Raw genomic sequence first — 17555 nt, 5'->3', positions numbered from 1 at the left:
TTTCTGCAACTTCCAGCCAGTCCTGGCAGGCTCAGGGGCTGCAGCGGGAACAGCGTGTGAGAGCCAGGCTGGATGCGGCAGAAAAATACAGTCCGCCTGGTTCCTTCCAGGCTGGCAAGAGTATCTGGCTGAGGAGCAGCCAGTTCTCCAGTTGAATGCAGATGACAAGGCTGAGGTCAGTGAAGATTGCAAGGCAGGTCAACGGGTTGATTCCTTTCACAGTTGCCTTTAATATTTTAATATTTAGTGTGTATGTTAGACAAGCACCAAGAAGGTCCTGCAGAGACTGTGATCAGCACCTGATGTAGACATGCTGAGAGACAGGTCCTGTCCCACACAGCCCTGAAAGGATGGTCCTGTTATGCACATGCTTTTAGTGGATCCAGCTTAATGTCTGAGCCATTCTGTTCAAGGCTGGGATGGAAAGACAGGCAATGTTTGTTAAGGTCCAAGAAAACCAATGCCATGTGTTGAGTATGGTGAAGAGTAAGCATCCAAATAGGTGCTTGCTATACCAGCACACCTTCAGGTCTTTTAGCCTGGATTTTGCAGTGTTTGTGTATGTGCTTGACTCTAATTCCTAGTATCTTCTTAAACTTTTTTTTTTTTTTTTTGTAACTTCTGGATACCATCAGCTCATGTGGCAGCAAGGTTTTCAATGCCTGTGTTTACGTTAGAATGCTTGAATCAGGAAAAGGCTTTTGAATCACACGTCCTGATCACACTGATTTGCCATGCTTTGGTTTGCATCATAGACCAGACTGGGAAGTGCATGAATTTGGCTTCCTTTCAGCAAACCTAATAAACCAGTTTACGTGAAGTCTGGCCAGCACTGGGCACACAGTCCACAGGATCCTGTTACAGCTAGCCAGAAACACTTGCACTTCACTGATGTGGAGACAGGGTCCTCAACACCAACTGCCTCACTCCAGAAAACCACTCCTTGAGGGCCACTACTACTCACACAGAGCAAGGGCATTGCCACTTGTTGCCCACAGGAAACTTCAAGCCCGGGGAGAGGAAGAGGGTTTGAGCTTGGAGAGAAGCCCTGCCCTTCAAAGCAGGATGGACATAACTTACTCTGGCCATGTTGTGCAACAGCCACAAAGCTATCTGTAGGCATAGATAAGAAAAACTGTAGATGTAGCCAAAGGCTAGCAGAAAACCACAAAGGTTTTGTGACAATAACAAGTCAGGCAGCAGCATGAGCTCAAACTTGATTAGGCATCAAAGAACTACAGTCGAGAGATGCTACAATAGAAAAAATACATTAAAAAATATTTCTCTAATATATAACTTATTAGCAGGGCTCTTCTTTCATAAGACAGCTTCTTGTATCATAAATAAAGCAGAAACTCCTCTCTCTTGTTGGTGTCTCATCAGCACAACTGCAGCAACAAGGATGCAGCAGGCTCTTAAGTAAAGAGAGCACCAAAGATAAAAATTTATCTGTCCTCTCCTTTCCTGCTTTAATTCATGGTAGTGTCATTTTTTACCTAGGAGGTATGAATACAGATGAAGACATCACTAAGTGCAATTTTATGGCTGCAGTAACCAGAGGGTCAGACCAGAACAATGCTGCAATGGTCACTTCCACCCTTAAAAGGATACAATTTTGATTCAAAGAGTAGCAGATTTTCACATGTGCAGACTCCATTAAAATGCACTGAAGAAATTAAAAGCAATCCCTTCTCTTTTGGCATTAATATACAAATAATAAACCCCCCTGCCAGTCCACTGGATAAATGTTTTATGTATACACACTTTAAAGGATCTTAAGAAGCCCATCACCGTAATGCCTAAACCCAGGCATCACAGCTCTGCATCTCTAGGAAACTGCAAACCTCATGGGTTTGCTTGGCACTAGGTTTCACCAAGAGCTCCATGCAACCAGAACCGGTGCTCCAAGAATCCATTTCTGTGCCAGTGCCAACATCCAACAGCACAACTGCTGCTTCTTCCACATTTCCATGTGAGGATCTACAGGGGTAATCAACCACTGAAATCGTACCCAAGTTGTCATGTCCACATTGTACTGTGTAATTTTAGGTGAAGAGCATAATCAGTATTTAGGGTGTGAGAGTTGGCAATGCAACAGGAACCTGAGAGTTTTTAATTTTCTTTTAATATGTGCTAAAAACTTCAGTATTTTGGTCTCACAGGATTTGCGTTTCTGGCTATAGTTAAGATCATGATGTTTCCTTATGCAAGATCATTGGATTGTCATCATTTTCAGGCATCTGCCCAGAACTAAGAACTCATGACATGTTTATTTATAAGCAAGGGGAAAAAGAAGTGGTTTGAAGCAGACATCAGTCCCTTCAGATCAAAGACCATGTCTTCTAATGTGTCTCTATAGCACCTAATGGTGCCTGGTCCAGACTGGGACTTGTGGTTATTACTATAACAACAAAAGCAACTGCAGTGGTGTATGGCACAGAACTGATAGATTCGCTATTTTTATATGTTCTATATTTAACTAGCACATTTTCTGTGCAAACCAGTTTGGTTCCTTTTTGTATACCAAATTCCTCATAGTGTGTTTGCTACCCTTTGTCATGGCCACCATCATTCCTAGTGAAGAGGGCTGTACTGCTCTCATTTTGGAGTTTACCAACAGCATTTGTGACCCAGCCAGAAAGACTCTTTTATAGGACTGTGAAGACTGGATAAAGCACCCAGCCATCCCAGGGCTGTCCAGATTTAGCACCCTAGCGACCAGGTACAGAAGCTGGAAAAAACACCCTAGGTCTTCTGTCTGACCTCACCCAGAGCTTTTAGCAAGCCATTGGGAAGAGCTCCCAGAAATATTTTGGCAGGCAGGCATCATTCAGGTCACTGCCCTTGCATGACCAGTTGAGCTGATATTTAGTCTTACAGGAAATTCATTAGAGAAGTACAAACAAAACCATTCACTTATTTATTCACAAAATTAATTTCTAAAGAACAAAACTGCGACGTTTTTATTATTTTTTCCAGGTAGCCTGCTATTGTGAAATACACCTTGAAACACTGGATTAATTCAATTTTAGAAGAATAACTATGTTTACTATATTTGGCACCATGAAATACATATCTAATTTGTATTTTTATTGAGCTACATTTTTTGACTGAAATCAAAGCTGTTTAAAAACTGTTACCGCCTAGACCAACAGACTACCTCTGTAATTCTAATCAATGTCATATAGCTCTTCCTTTGAGTAGAGCCCACCTTTTAAAAAAAAGGAGGAACAAATTCACTGTTGTCCCATAAAGGTGCTGTCATTACCTGCAATTGTGCAACAGAACTTGTTCTACTGGGGGTTTACTTAATAATTCCACTTCATCTTCCTGTGCTACTGTTTCTTATGACTGACTGGATAAAAATATAATTTTATCCACAGCTGCATAGTTTCAATATTTTAAAATAACTTCAAAAGTTACATTGCCATTGTGTTAAAAATGGATGCTAAAAGGAGTGTCTGCTCTTCTGGTGTGGCACTTATACAATCAATTATCATCTGCCACTACGTTTGCTATTTTCAGGTAACATAATACTGAAGATGCACCTTATCCTGAAGCATGTAATAAACTAGAGTCAGCAGATGTGAAATTTGAGGAAGCACTCAGGGAAACCTAGGGACTTCCCTGAAAATTAGGGGTTTACAGACTATAATCTCATTGATGATAACCGAGTGATAAAACCCATATTGTTTGCATTTATAAAAATTCTTGAGTGATTTCATTGTTTTCATAGACAAAAAAAAAAAAAGCTGCTTTTGTTCATTGTTGATAAAGAGTCACCCTTGTTGCAGACCAGGCACTTCCTATTTTACCTGGGTATTTTTATCCACAGTACTTTGCTGGGTTTGAGAGATCCAAATCTCTGAATCACACTTCCCTCTCAAATTTGGGGAATGTCAGATACAGATCAGGATCCAAGCTTTCTAGTTGGGACTTGTCTTTCATCATGATAAATCAACAGGTGGCAAATCTAAACAATCTGTTCATTTTGAAATTTGGGGTTTTTTTGAATTGTACTTCCTTTCTAGCAAATAGCAGAGGTTTATTTTCTTCTCTTCAGGACAGAAAACTGTTTAACTGTATGACTTTGTACTTTAAACTGCTGCTTCATTTGCAGGAGGAAATCCTAATGAACCTTGCTCACCACACAGCCTGGGAGCTGATGGTTAATTTAATTTGAAATATATCTTTCATGCCTACCTAGATTTTAATCTACACTAAATATTCTGTACATAATTCATGGTAGGTGAAAATGTAATCACACTCCCATATTTTTCCTTTCCATTATCTTAATATCTTAGAGAGTTCTCACAGCCATTTCATTCTGTCTTGATATCAAAAGAAATCTTTCTACCAGCTGCAGCACATGAGGATCTGACCCTAAACTAGGTAACTGGGGCTGTACTGCAGGGTCAGCTACTATGCTAAGTTGCCTAAATGGTACATTTTTCAAAATGTACTGAAAACTGCCACAGGAAACCTAAAGAAGAGCCAAATAAATACCATGCTGGTGTAGCAGCTCTGCCACGAGAAACTGGTTTGTTCCTTGGTGGAAAAGGAGGTCTTGCTCTTTCACCCTCAATCATGAAGAAGAATGAAGCCTTTCTTCTCTCTCATAGCTGGCTCCTCTAAGAACACTGGTGTATCCAAATTCCAGTGGTCCATTTGAACACTTAGGAAGAAACCCTTGCATCAGATATGATTAAACAGACCTAGCTGATCAAAGTGGAAGAAAAAAGTGGATTTCACGGAACATCTACAATCATTCAAATGATGTGGCAGAAATGCTTCTTCCTGTATCAAATAGGTTTGCTACCAGTGTAAAGACAGAGTTATATTCCCCAGCGTCACTGCTGTAAATGCATATTATGCACCTTTACCTGTGGAAAGGTATGCTGTTCTCTAAGTTACAAATAGCTTACAATTGCAGAAATGACATCCTCAGTGATTGCTGTTTCTGAAGAAATCCAATCAGTTCTTACAGCCCTGTAAGTGTTTATGGCACTGCCTATTAAAAATTAAAGCAAATCCCTTAACAACCAAAAGGGGCAAATTTTGATACTGGAAACACTGGAATCAATCTGTCAAAGCACTTCCAGAACATCACTTTTCATAGCAGAATGGCTCTTACAAATCTTACAAAATATTGCCAGGCCGTAAGCTGTATTTAAGTAATTTGTGATGTTTTGAGCCGTTCCTGCTGCAAGACCAGGATGGCTTCGAGCACACAGAACGGAGGGAAGAGCAGCATCACCACCTCGGCCCTCCACCGCCTCCAGTCCCTGGGCAATGACTTCACCTTTCCATGCCACACAGGCCTCCTGCTGCAGAAAGGGGATGTGAGATATGCCCCAAGCTACTGAGAGACTGAATTATTTAATCGGTTGTTTTTTTTTTTTTTTTTTCCACGAGAACAAGGGAAAGCTCTGAGCGCAGGGAAACTGGACCGGCACCCCCCGCTTTTAGGAAAGCTTGCTGGAGGCACTCCATGAGGTTTACAGGAACCTGGCCCTTCCAGAACTTGAAATTCCAAAGGCCGCCCGATCCTCTCCACTATGGTGGGGTCAGGCCCCTGTTTTTGGCCGTGATCCGGGCACCAGGCTCCTAAAGCTGGTGGCTTCCCACAGGGCCGAGTTAGGAGAGGCCACATCACCTGGCGGAGTGTAGCGTCCCAAACGCCCTGGTCAAGGTCCGGGACGGTGCCGGGAAAGCGACCCCGCCGTCCAGCGGCCCGGGGTCAGTCCGCGCCGGGGGCCCGGAAACACCGCCCTCGGGGCCAAGGGCCAGCCTGGCGGGTGGGCGGAGGGGGCGGCAGGCGGGCCAGACCGGCGAGCGCTGTCCCGGTGCTCTGAGGGGAGCTCCAAGGCCGGCGAGGCGGGGCCGGGCGGCGAGGCACAGGAGGCGAACACCCCCACACTTCCCCCCGCACCGTGGGGAACGGCGCGGAGCGGAGTGGGGCGGCTCCTCAGCTCGGCGGGGCGGGCGGGAAGCGGCGCGGCGGCGGTAGGACCCGGCGGCCGCACCCCGAAGGATGTGAGCGAGCGCCGCGGAGACGCGTGTGGGACGAGCCCGGCCCCTGCTGCGGGAGCTTGGCCTGGTGGCGCGGGGGGAGGCGACGGCGGCTGCAAGGGGGCTGCTGAGCGAGGCAAGGGGTGGCCTCCCCCTCCCGGCCGGAGGCAGGGCGGCGGCGGGGGCGAGGCGGAGCGGCGGGGAAGGCAAAGCCGGCAGCCAGAGCGGGCGTGTGAGCCCCATGGGCCGAGCGCCTGCGAGAGGGGGAGGAGGAGCCGCCCCGCCGCCCGCCGCCCGGGGATGGTGAGGAGGCGGCGGCTGCCGGGAGCCCAGTGAGGCCTTCGCTCGGCACCCGCCGGAGAGCCCGCCTCGCCAGCCTTCCCCTTCCCCCGCTCGCTCGCTCCCCCTTTCCCTTCTCTTCCCTTGCCTCCCTCCCCGGCTCCCTTCCCGTGCCGCCACCACCCTCCCATCACCTCCTCCCCGGGCTCCAGCCATGTAAGTGACCCGCACCCCGGGCTGGGAAGGGCTGGGGGAAGGAAGCGACGGGGCCGGGGCCTGCTCTCCGCTCGGCCGCGCCGTGCCCGCCGCATTGTGCGGGGCCGGCAGGGAAAGGGAAAAGGGACGGCCGCCCTCCGCCTTTCCCGGGCGGCGGCTGTTGACCCGCCTAGGCCGCGGCGGTGACTGGGGGTGCTGTCCCGCCGCCCTCACCGGGCACGGCTGGGCTGTGGCGGCCCCGGCTTGTCCGGGCAGGGTGGGGGTAAGGGAGGGCGAGGGGGGCAGGCTGCGAGAGGCCCCGGCCGGCGTCCTACCGGCAGGCCCGAGGCGGACAGGAAGCTGTTGGCTCCCCCGGGGTGCGGTGGATCAGAAACCGGTGGGGCGGGGGGGAGGGGGGGAAGCTCCCCCTCGGTCCTGCCCCCGCCCCCGGCCCCGGCCCCCGCGGAGCCCCGGCCCTCCAGGGCCCGTGGGAGCTGGGGCTGCCTGGGACCTGCCTGAGCATCCCCCAGGAAAACGGGGGCTGTGTGTGTGTGTATATATATATATGTGTATATGTATATATAGATATATATAAAACTGGCAAATAAAGTTGCCAGCTGTTTCCCCCTTCTCGCACTTTACCTGCCCCCATTTTCTTCCCTTGTCTTCTGTGGCCGCGTTGTGCGGCTCAGCTCCGCTTTGCGGACCACTGAGTGTGTGCCGACGAGTGTGCGATTACCTCCGTGGGCATTTGGCATGTGTAGGTGGCTGTGCAGCGTTTGGACGGGATTTTTTTTGTTTGTTTGTTTTTGTTTTGTTGCAGTCATATTATGCAGAGCTGTAGGCAGCTGTCTGCAGATACCCACCCGCCTCCCCAGGTGAAATTCTGCAGTTGCCGAAGTGTTCTTGGAGACTCCTGTGACTTTTGTTTCTTTATCAAACATGTAATTATAATCAGGTGTATGAACGTGCAGAGACATTTAATATATTTTACTGACAGTACTTTAGAGATGCTAAAGCAGTTTGTACCTTATCGGTATTCTCCCCCCGCGGAAAGTATTTAAATGTTTTTGCTTTGTTTTCCTACCCCCTCTAACATATAAGAAGCAAATCCCTGATTTGCGCGTTTGCTTGATTTATACCACAGGTGGGATGTACATGTCAGAATACAGTTATAAAGGGGAGTTACTAACAATTCAGAAGAGTATTTGTTTACAGGTAAATAAATTTGACATAGTGCATGACTAGTAATTACTTCTATGCAGTCTTAATTTCCTGATGACAGCTACAACATTTTTCTGAGTTACCAGGTTTAAAGACATCATGGACATACCTTGATTTTTTTAAATAGGAAGAGTTTTGTTATGTGTGACTTTTATTGAAGTTTTTTTGGTGTGCAGTGGTGGTAAATCAAATTTAAAAATTGATCCAGCATCCACAAGTAGCTTTTAGCTCCAGCATTCACTTGTGGACTTACAAAAATGTCCCATAAGTAATTATATTAAAAATTAAATAGTTTCACAACTGACTTGATTTTTTTGGGAACAGAATAAAACTTCTGTTACAAATACTTTAAAATGGATTTAGATTAATGCATCACAAGTTGGTACAGAAGTGCTGAGCAGCACAGTTCTTACATGAGCATAAACTGAAAAGACTTGTTCTTGTTTGGGAACATAAAGAGGATTTTGTCTGGGCTGTGTCTTCGACAGAGAGGGTATGAAGAAGTCTCTCTTCTGACATCACTCAGTTTAGAAATAGCTTAGTTTGCCCTATCAAACTATAGTTGTGGTTGCAGCTTGGACAGCTGGATGTTGTAATTCTGGCCCCTCACCTGAACAATATTCATGTCCTGTCTATTGGTCAGCAAAGGCATGTGAGTGCAAGTATTTTAAACTGCAGTTTTGTAAACCTAGATTAAGCTAAGAGATTGAAAGAAAAGTGGATGTGGCTTTAGGGTTTTTTGTTCTCCACTTAGCATTTTCTTTATAGCTTAGTATCAGAGAAGCCTTTCAGAACCTTCTGATAAGCTGCACTTGCTACCATAAAATACAATTTTAGATGTGGTGTCATTTGATGCAGAACCTACAGTAGTAAATATAGTGATCACACCTAAGTCATGGCCCACAATGCACTTTTGTAAAGTAAGCTAAGATGCTGGTACAACCTGGTCCTTCTAAGCTTTCTTGAAAGCTGTCTGCCCAGATTTGGTAACTGGGTCATGGTGTGAAGCTACTGCAGGCTTAGAGGGCCTTGAGTGTATTGGAACTGCTGCTGCTGCTCCCACAAAATGCTTAAGGCAGGATTTGCGTAATGCAGGAGATACTTCACTGGTCAAAGCCTGGTACCTATCTTTACGCTCCACTTGACATGCTGGCTGGAGCTACCTAATGGGAAGAGAGCTTAGGTTGCTTATGATACTGCCTGTAATAGGCCCAAATACACACCCCTCTGCCCTGCTCCAGTTCCTGTGTTTCGTCTGCTCTTGTGACAGCGTTGTGGCCAAGGTAGGCAAACATGCGTAGATGAATCCTTTTTGCCTGGTCCTGCTACTGTGCAGTATAAGAATATATAAAGACATGTAGCATGTTAGGGCTTGTGGTGTCCTGGGATCATCTGGACTCTGCCACACTGGGGCAGTGGGCATCAGTAACTGGCGGTGTGGTGGGCAAGGTGTTAGTCCAGTGCTTTGCTGGAACCTGCTATCTGGTCTGGGATAACTAGTACAGCTTGGGCACAATCTAATGTGCCACGTGAAGACAATGGCAGGACTGAGGTTGGTTGCCTGAGCTCCTTCAGTCTCATGCTTATTCTCTCACTTGAAGGTAAGATTATCCTGCATCCTATAAGCTCAGGTTTCAGCTTTTCTTCCTGCTCTGCTTTAGAGCATGGGTAGAAATGAATATAAAATTTCATCTTGGGGAGAGGACAAGGAGGATAGATTCATCTCTTGATGTTGTAGAGACAAAAGAAAGTAAGCATAATAAATAGAATGAGAGAAGCAGCTCTAAGATGACTCTCCCAAATATGGATAAGACAGTTCCGCTCCATCTTCTCTTGGAAGGTTGGCTTGACTGACTCCTTAAAGCAGATTTTGCTGCTGCAGTGCTTAGGGAAGTGAGTTATCTCATTATATATGAAGACGTTAATAATTTTTAAGGAATTAATATATGTGTAAAACCATCATCATGATGATACAATGCTGATCATAGAATCATAGAATAGAATCATAGAATCAACCAGGTTGGAAGAGACCTCCAAGATCATCCAGTCCAACTGATCACCCAGCCCTATCCAACAAACTAGATGTCATGGCATTCATAATTTAATGCATTTCAGCTGTGTTAGGAACAATTTGGTGCTGAAAAAAAGTGTTACAGACATGCATATTGAAAACCAAACAAACAGAAGGCTGAGAGAAATACAGAGTTGTTTAGCTTTTGACAGTGTTCAGTCATGTGCAGACACAGGCTGGAGCAGCCAGGTCATACTTACCTCAGATGCCCTCTGCTCACTGGGAATCATTCCTAGATCGCCATGAACTAGGATTCTAATAATTCCTTTTTTTTTTTTTTTTTTTTTTTTTTTTTTTTTTTTTTTTTTATCCTCCCCTGTAAGGATTTTATGGAAGAGGAACTTTCTCTGGTTTCTGCTTCTTCAGTAGTATGTTGACCTGCAGTTAACTTGCTCTCCTATTCCGGGAAATTACTCTTGCTGCCACTCTCTTGAATAGTGTCTTTTACTGAAACATGTATCAGGCACAGCTTGAACATGTGTTTTGAAAGATACCAGATAGGGGGGGTTTGCTGTGGTTGGAACTGTGTCTATGGACATCTTGTCAGACAGTGAGAAGGGATCCCCAGCACATTATAGCGTGAAGAAAAAATAAATTAAGTTCCACATATAAAATAAGCACTTTTGACATAGCTCTCCGAGGACTAATGTGGAGTCCATCCTTGCAAGTTGGTGTCAGGGAACATCTAATGTTTGCCCACTTCATTGTGCTATCTTCCATGCAGGGCTCCTTTATAATACCCCCTTACCCCTCCACCACTGCTCTCCCCTTGAAAAAGGTGGGCAGGTAAAGACACATCTCTGATAGCAGGGCTGCAGTAGCAAGCAGGAAGTGTTTCTTGGGTGGAAATTGTAGGGAAAAGGCAGTCCAAATGTTTTTGATACCACATAGTGTAGGAGAAGTAGTTTGATTTCTTTGTAGATCTTCTGGGCTGTATTGTCATTGAAATTCATATTATGGGGTGACAGCTTAGCCAGTGACGAGGGGGAGGCTGCCAAGTGATAACCTTGACAAGTGTTAATCCAGAAAACAGGGAGTAATTTAGCTGCAGATTGCAGAATTCTGGTTGTTTGCTTTTTTTCTAGTTTTAATAATAGGATTATCCTTTCTACAAACTAGTTTGGCTCGTGACTTCTTTTCTTACATATGATTATTGAAAAGGATATTGGTTGTTCAAGTGCAGCTAACTTGCTGAATTCAGAATGCAGAGGTAGGTTGCACAGGCCTCGTGTTCTGTTACAGCACAGTGTTAGAATCGTTAACTTTCACACCTGGGTGTTGTATTTCCAGACCTAAACTGTGATAATCTTAGGGGTTTTGTTCAACGCTTTGCAAATTGCTTGGTGTTTAAATGAAGCCTCTAAATGAGATCTAGTTTCCTTTTAACTTCACCAAATAAGTCTAACTTGCATGATTATTGTGTGTTAAATTTTTTGAAGGAAAGCAAAAACCTGCCATTCTCATCAGGTTCTATCCTAGTTGCTCTGGAGCTAAAGGAGTTTGTTCCAGGATAACTGGCAGCTGTGGGTTACTGGTCTCTATTCTGCAGCTTATAGTGTTCTCACATTAGTTATGAAATTAAGGAATTCTTATATGTCTCCTGTTCCAAAGTAATTTTTTTTTTTGGTGTTTTCCCTACCTCAGGTAAACATCTTGTATGTTTCTTGGAGTTGATAATTATAACCAGTGAGATATGTCAGATTTGTAATTTGGAAAAAAGCACCCCACCTTGTTTCTGCAGAAAATTGAGAAAATAAAGTGTTACTGGAAAAGTTGTGATACTGTGATACACAGTGAAGGTTCCTAGATAAAGTATTAGGGGAAGGATCTCCTTTTTCCCAGTCCATTTCTGCTGACAGTCATTGAACTTGTTCAGGATTGACCTCCTTGCTTTGAAGGCTACCCATTTCAGAGCACTGGTGATGAATGGTACAGAGCTCTTTGTTGCTGCTGGGGTTTCAGTTCTAGGTTGGATTCATTGTAACCACCTGTTTCTTCCATCCTGGCTTGTATCTTAGTGAGTTGCAGGGAATTAGTTGCTTTTTAGTCTAATTTCTAATGGATGGCTATTACCTGCATGCTCAGAGGTAATTACTGCACACATGCCTAATGCATGCAGAGATATTTCTGTTAGGTGGAATGTGATATGTCTGTGGTTGTCCAGTAAAAGCGAGGTCTTTGGTGGTGAGTTACAGATACTGCTGCCTTTTGTTTTGTTAAACTTCCTGGTTACTGCTGGGAATCTGTCACCAATTACATTTTTTGATCATCAGAAGTAATACCAAATTGAATGGCAGTACAGACTGCACGTAAGTCATTAAAGAAAAATAGAGAACATGTCTTCCACAAGCAGGAAAATAATCAGATTCAATTTAGAAAATAATAAACGGTAATGCATTTGGGAACCGATTACTTTCAGGGAGGGACAGAAATGCGCAGAATGTTTCTGTCGTGGTCTGCCATGAGCTAGACATATTTTTCAATAAGACAGGGCAATTTTGAGATATTTAGATAGGAACTTTTCCTAAGGCAGAAGGGTAAAAATCCTAAGTTGTACTTAGGTGTATTTCTTTGTGAGAAGGCAACAAACTATGGTGTGTTGAGGGACAAACAATCATTAGGATGCTCTAAGTGTTGATTTAGGATAATAAAAAGACCTGTGAGTTTATCTGAGATTTTTTTGTATACCTCTAGGGGAGGTAGGAGTTACAAATATCCAAGGTGGAAAAGACACATTCTATGGAGTTGAGGAGATCTGGGAGGAATTAACAGGATGATGCTGAAGGCAAGGAAATCAGAAGCAAAGTACTGGGAATTTTTTTTTTACTGTTGGAAGTTTATTTTATAAGATGGACTATGTGGTAGTTGCTTCTATACATCAGGCTGTAACGAAACCTTCAAGAAGTGATTCTGGAAATCTTTGTACCAGGAGATATTTAAAACCGGACTTTGTGAAATCTTAGAATTTTTATTCATAGATTCGTAGATTGATAGAATGGTTTAGGTTGGAAGGGACCATAAAGATCAACTAGTTCCAACTCCCCAGCCATGGGCAGGGACACCTTCTACTAGGCCAGTTTGTTCAAGGCCTAATGCAGCTTGCTATAGAACACCTCCAGGGAGGGAGCATACACTATCAGGGAGGGGGCTTTGCTGAGGAAAGTGAACTGTTACTGGAGAGATGGATGTCTACTGGGCAAGGTCTTGCTTTTACTTCTAATCCCAATAGCATCTGGTGATGCAAGTCTGCCCACAATCAACCTGCTGAATGAAGAAAAAAGACTTCAGCAGACAAGCATTTTGGCACCTCCACCTGTGGGGATATAAAAATCCTTGTGAAGAGCTAAGCCCTGGTTTAGAATTTGTACTACTAATAATAAAGAAAACCCCAAACCAACAACGCAGCAATGGAAGCTACTCCCTGTTGCATGCCTTACTGTACATACACAATGTGCTTCAAATTGATGGTGCACTTCTCTTGATCCTTTCAGAAATAGCGGAGAAGAAGAAAACCAGAAACAAACCCAAACGTCCCTTTTGTGGAGCTTTCTGCAGGAGTTCAGGAATTTCAAGAGTGGTCTTCTGGCATAAACTGGTTTTTCAAGAGACATTCCAGCCATTATGAATGAAGTAGCAATAGTGAAGGAAGGGTGGCTTCACAAACGAGGTAAGTGTCTTTTCCCTCCAGAACAGTGGGTTGACTTTTTCTGGCATGGTGATCTGTCCTTTATCAGCATATCTTCATATAGTCTGTTACTTTCCAGCTCACCATGATGAGACACAGCTTGTAAGGTGTGTGTTTGTCTTGAGTTTTTTCTCACACATAGATGTCTTCGGGTGTGTGAGTGTGTATGTGTGTGTGTGTGTGTTCACTGAAAACTGTATCAGTGACTGAAGGAAATAGCAACTGAAGGACATCCTAACTGGAATATTAAAGTTTAAAATGTAGCAAATTATTTTGATTTATTTGGAGGTCTGTAGCTTTTTGGGTTAGAATAATCTTGAGGTGAATCTTGATGTGAACAATGAAAAATAGGCCTTTATTTTGCAAGCAATGCTGTGCTCTTGCAGAGACTTGCTAGAGAATGTGCTAGTTTGTTTGTGTTTTGTACCAGTGTGCTACTTGTGTTTTGTTTGCTCTTGGTACCAGCATCCTAGATAGGAAGAATGGCCTTGAGTTTGTGCACTCTGCATTTCTTTTGTACTACTAATGACACCATGCTTTTTGCATTTTTAAATGTTTTATTTCTAAAATAGTGCTTTAGTTCTGTTTTTGGAGGTAGGGATTGTTTTCAAATACCACAGTATTGCTTCTATATGGTACTCTGACTTACTTGTTTGTATTCTATTGTTTCTTGGAAAGACGAGAGCAGTGTTAGGTGCTTTCCATAATACCATCATTTTTTTGGAGCAAAACCAGCATCTGTGTGCTCCAGCAGTAGGTAAGCGCATGTGGTTCTGCAGACTCAGGATTTTTCTAGAGGGTTTGCAGCAACTTGCCTGAAGGTGCAAAGCTGTAATGTAATTGTTTGTGGAAGAAAATAGAAATACATTATCATAACCTTGATAAAGGCTGATGGTTCTTCTGCAACAACATGACATTTATAACAATTTAGAAAACACATTCATAATCCATGTTTTAAAAGGGTGGAAAATATATTTCTACCAGCTGGATACACAGCTTAGTTGAGCACAGTGTCTGATGCTTGATACAAAAATGTTTTGATACAGTGTTTTGTTTTATTTGCACTGATTTATTTCAGAAACACCTTTCCAATCATTTTCTTCAGTAACTAATTTAGTAATCCTGGTGTACCCAGGCTACCTTGTTCTGGTAAAATATTTGAGAATTATACAGGAGAAAGAAACACAGAATTATGCTTCCCATTTCCGTTTATCAATCTAGAAACTCTTCAAAAGATATCTTTTTAGTTTTAAATGATGTTTTAGTGTAAGGATTGCTTTTAACAATTTTGTTATAGTTACTTTTGCACTTACCTAAGTGCATAAGAAATAAGGACTTATTTTGAGGCGCACTGTACAAAATCTGGAAGAGAAATGTTTATTTTAAAAGATACAAAAATGGAATTATATTGTCAGGATGATTCAGAGGTGGTGTGTCTGAAACTTTAAACCAGTCATGTTGTATTTCAAGCTTGTCTGTATTTACTCTTAAGAATTGGATTTTTGTTATTTCTAGGATTATAGCAAAGCTACTTTCAAGTAAGGAGACCTCTGAAGGAATTCTTAGTAAGAGATGCCCTAATCTCCTGGTCTTTTTTCTTTTTTTTTTTCCTTTTAAAATTACCTTAGAGAAACAGATTTTTATCTGTGATGGTTTTGAGATAATCTCATAATAATATTATCTGATGGAGGTATTTCCATTTATAAAATGTTACTCTGCATATTCTGCGTATTTGAGACTGCAAATTTGTGCCCAAACTGTTAAATGTATCTTGGCATTTTTTTTGAACGCCAGGTTTCCTACTTTTTAACCTGTTCCTCAATGCCATTTTGCCTTCTTGGTATGTGTGGTGACACCTTCATTCCACTTCATTGACTCTGCAACTGTTAATCTGGTGCTGTCCATGTGAGGAGGGTTTTAGAAATCAGTGCTATCTCTCCTTCTCAGCTTGCCTGACAGGTGAGCGTGTCAGCTCCGTTATTCTCATGGTTTTTGTAGCTGTTTTGGGATCAGTCAGAGAAATTGTTCTTTTGGCTGGGGGTGTGTATGTGGGGAATTGATCCACTTGTGTGTACTTGTTTTTTGTGATGATTTTTTTGTATTATTATTATCTGCATTTATTGCCAGACACTATCAGTTTGCGGGTTCTGCAAAATCCAGTGCTTCAACCACAGGATATTTCCAAAATTGACGTCTGATATTGTGAGCTTCTGAAGTTAAGGCATAAACAGTAATTACTGCAGGGAGGGATTGCTAAAGAAGGATTTTAGATATAGGAAGTGCATATTATTTGTCTTCTGGATCGTTTATAAAACCAAAGGTTGTACTGCATGATCTTAGGGCTTTCCACATAGAAATGTTTTAAATAGTGACTGGCCAAAAGCCATATTGGGCAACAATGTTCTCTCTACCTAACATTCCCCCATAGCTTTGATTGGATATTGTGTCTCTTACTTCATTCCTAAACAGTTGAATAGCATGGCTGTGTGAAGTTAAACAGTTGCTACATCTCACCCCAGCAGTGGCTTAATTTTGATGATTTTAATGATTTGTGTATGTATAAATCAGGCTGCAGAGTGCTCTGGAGCCTTTCTGGATGGCAGGTGTACATAAGCATAAAGCCATCATTAGCAGGAGCAGGTGTTTTGGCCTGGCAGGGAAATAGCAGGGTTTTCTAGAACTGAGGGGTTGTTTTCTTCTGTCAGCATGCTTTACATTTCTGTTTTTGTTTCCAAGATTAAAAATACAAATGGAGAAATGAAATTAAACATTGCTGCCTGGCTGAGAGTTCTTGGCAGTTCTGTCAGTCAGTTGCTTACAGGAAGTTCTACTTCCAGTAGTGTAAATGTTTTTGTGCAGGGGCCAGAGTCATCTCCATGACATGTCTAACCTCAACCAGGCAGAAAGTAGAAGAATTCATGAATGAAGTTGTTTTGTTTTTTTTTTTTTTCTTTCTTCCCCTTTTTCCCTTTGGCAGTGCTCAGCGGTGTTACTCCAGTTGCAGCGAAGCGATAGACTCTTGTGTGGAGACCGAATCAGTAGTTAAAATACTAACCAGTCTTTGCATAGCTGTGTGGCTGAAGTGTTCCAACAGACACATAGAAAACATGAAGAAACTCTAAACTTGGGGTGCTGTGTTATATATGTACTTCCAGAATATGTAGTCCCCAGTTGTGTTATATTAAAGGTTTGTTTGGTAAGAAAGGATGAGGGAAATCGGTTGATGCAAAGGTGCTATAATTGTGGATGAATATGGAAGACAATAGAGAAAATTATCTTCTGAAATTGCTGCTTGTTGAGTTCTGAGATTACAGGCTTTTTGGATGTGTCTCATGAGAATCCTTAATTTTGGTTGTGTCTTGTGGGACTTTTGGGATAAAAGAGGTACATGCCTGAGCATATTTTATTTACTTTACTGATCCATTTCAAAGATCTTACTAGATTTCTTGAGATTTTTCTTCTCTTGTCCCTGTTTATAAAGGTCCTTCTATTGTCTTCAGTCTTCATCCTCATTTTTTTTTTTTTTTTTTTTTAAAGTCTTTCTGCAAGGCTAACAAAGAGGGGGATTGTGCATTTTGATACTCTGTCATCTCTGTCCTCCCTAGTATGTCCGGTTTTCTTATTAGGGCATAAACTCCTATGGAAAAAAGGAGTCTTTTGGAAAAGGAGGGGGAGGGAGAAATTTTACACTGGCATTTTAAAAAGGAAATAGAAATCTCACTCTGAGAACTCTGAAGCAATTTTAAGCAGCAGGAGAGATCTGTGTATTCATCCATTAATATTTAGCAGCAAAGGTAGAGCTACTTTTTGCTTTTGTTTCTAAATAGTGTATAAACACCACAGAGTAATTTTAGCTGTGAAACCCAGAACATGTCCTCCAGATGTCAATTTGTGTGGACTTCAGGTAGGTAAAACTATTTGACTTGTTGGAACTCTGGCTTCTGAGCTTATCAAAATTATTAGAGATCTTTAAATGAGAAATTATACAAATGAATTACTCAACTTATGTTAAATAATTATTTCTTTAATAAAATGGAGTGATACAAATGTCCTAATAAAGAACCAGTAGTTCATTGTGATTTGTCTTCC

General features: G+C 42.7%; 1 protein-coding gene across 1 annotated transcript in view; it reads left to right on the top strand.

Moving 5' to 3' along the window:
- The first annotated feature begins 13368 nt into the window (after positions 1–13368).
- AKT1 (AKT serine/threonine kinase 1) overlaps positions 13369–17555 on the top strand; it is a 64864-nt gene continuing 60677 nt past the window's right edge. The window contains exon 1 of the mRNA XM_054400783.1: positions 13369–13448. Coding sequence (XP_054256758.1) covers positions 13403–13448 — 46 coding nt within the window. The 5' untranslated portion in view covers positions 13369–13402. The remainder of the gene's footprint in view (positions 13449–17555) is intronic.

The sequence above is a fragment of the Indicator indicator genome, chromosome 4 (assembly GCF_027791375.1).
Source record: "Indicator indicator isolate 239-I01 chromosome 4, UM_Iind_1.1, whole genome shotgun sequence".
Taxonomy (NCBI): Eukaryota; Metazoa; Chordata; class Aves; order Piciformes; family Indicatoridae; genus Indicator; species Indicator indicator.
Note: the sequence above shows the minus strand (reverse complement) of the source record. Positions and strands in the feature narration are given on the sequence as shown.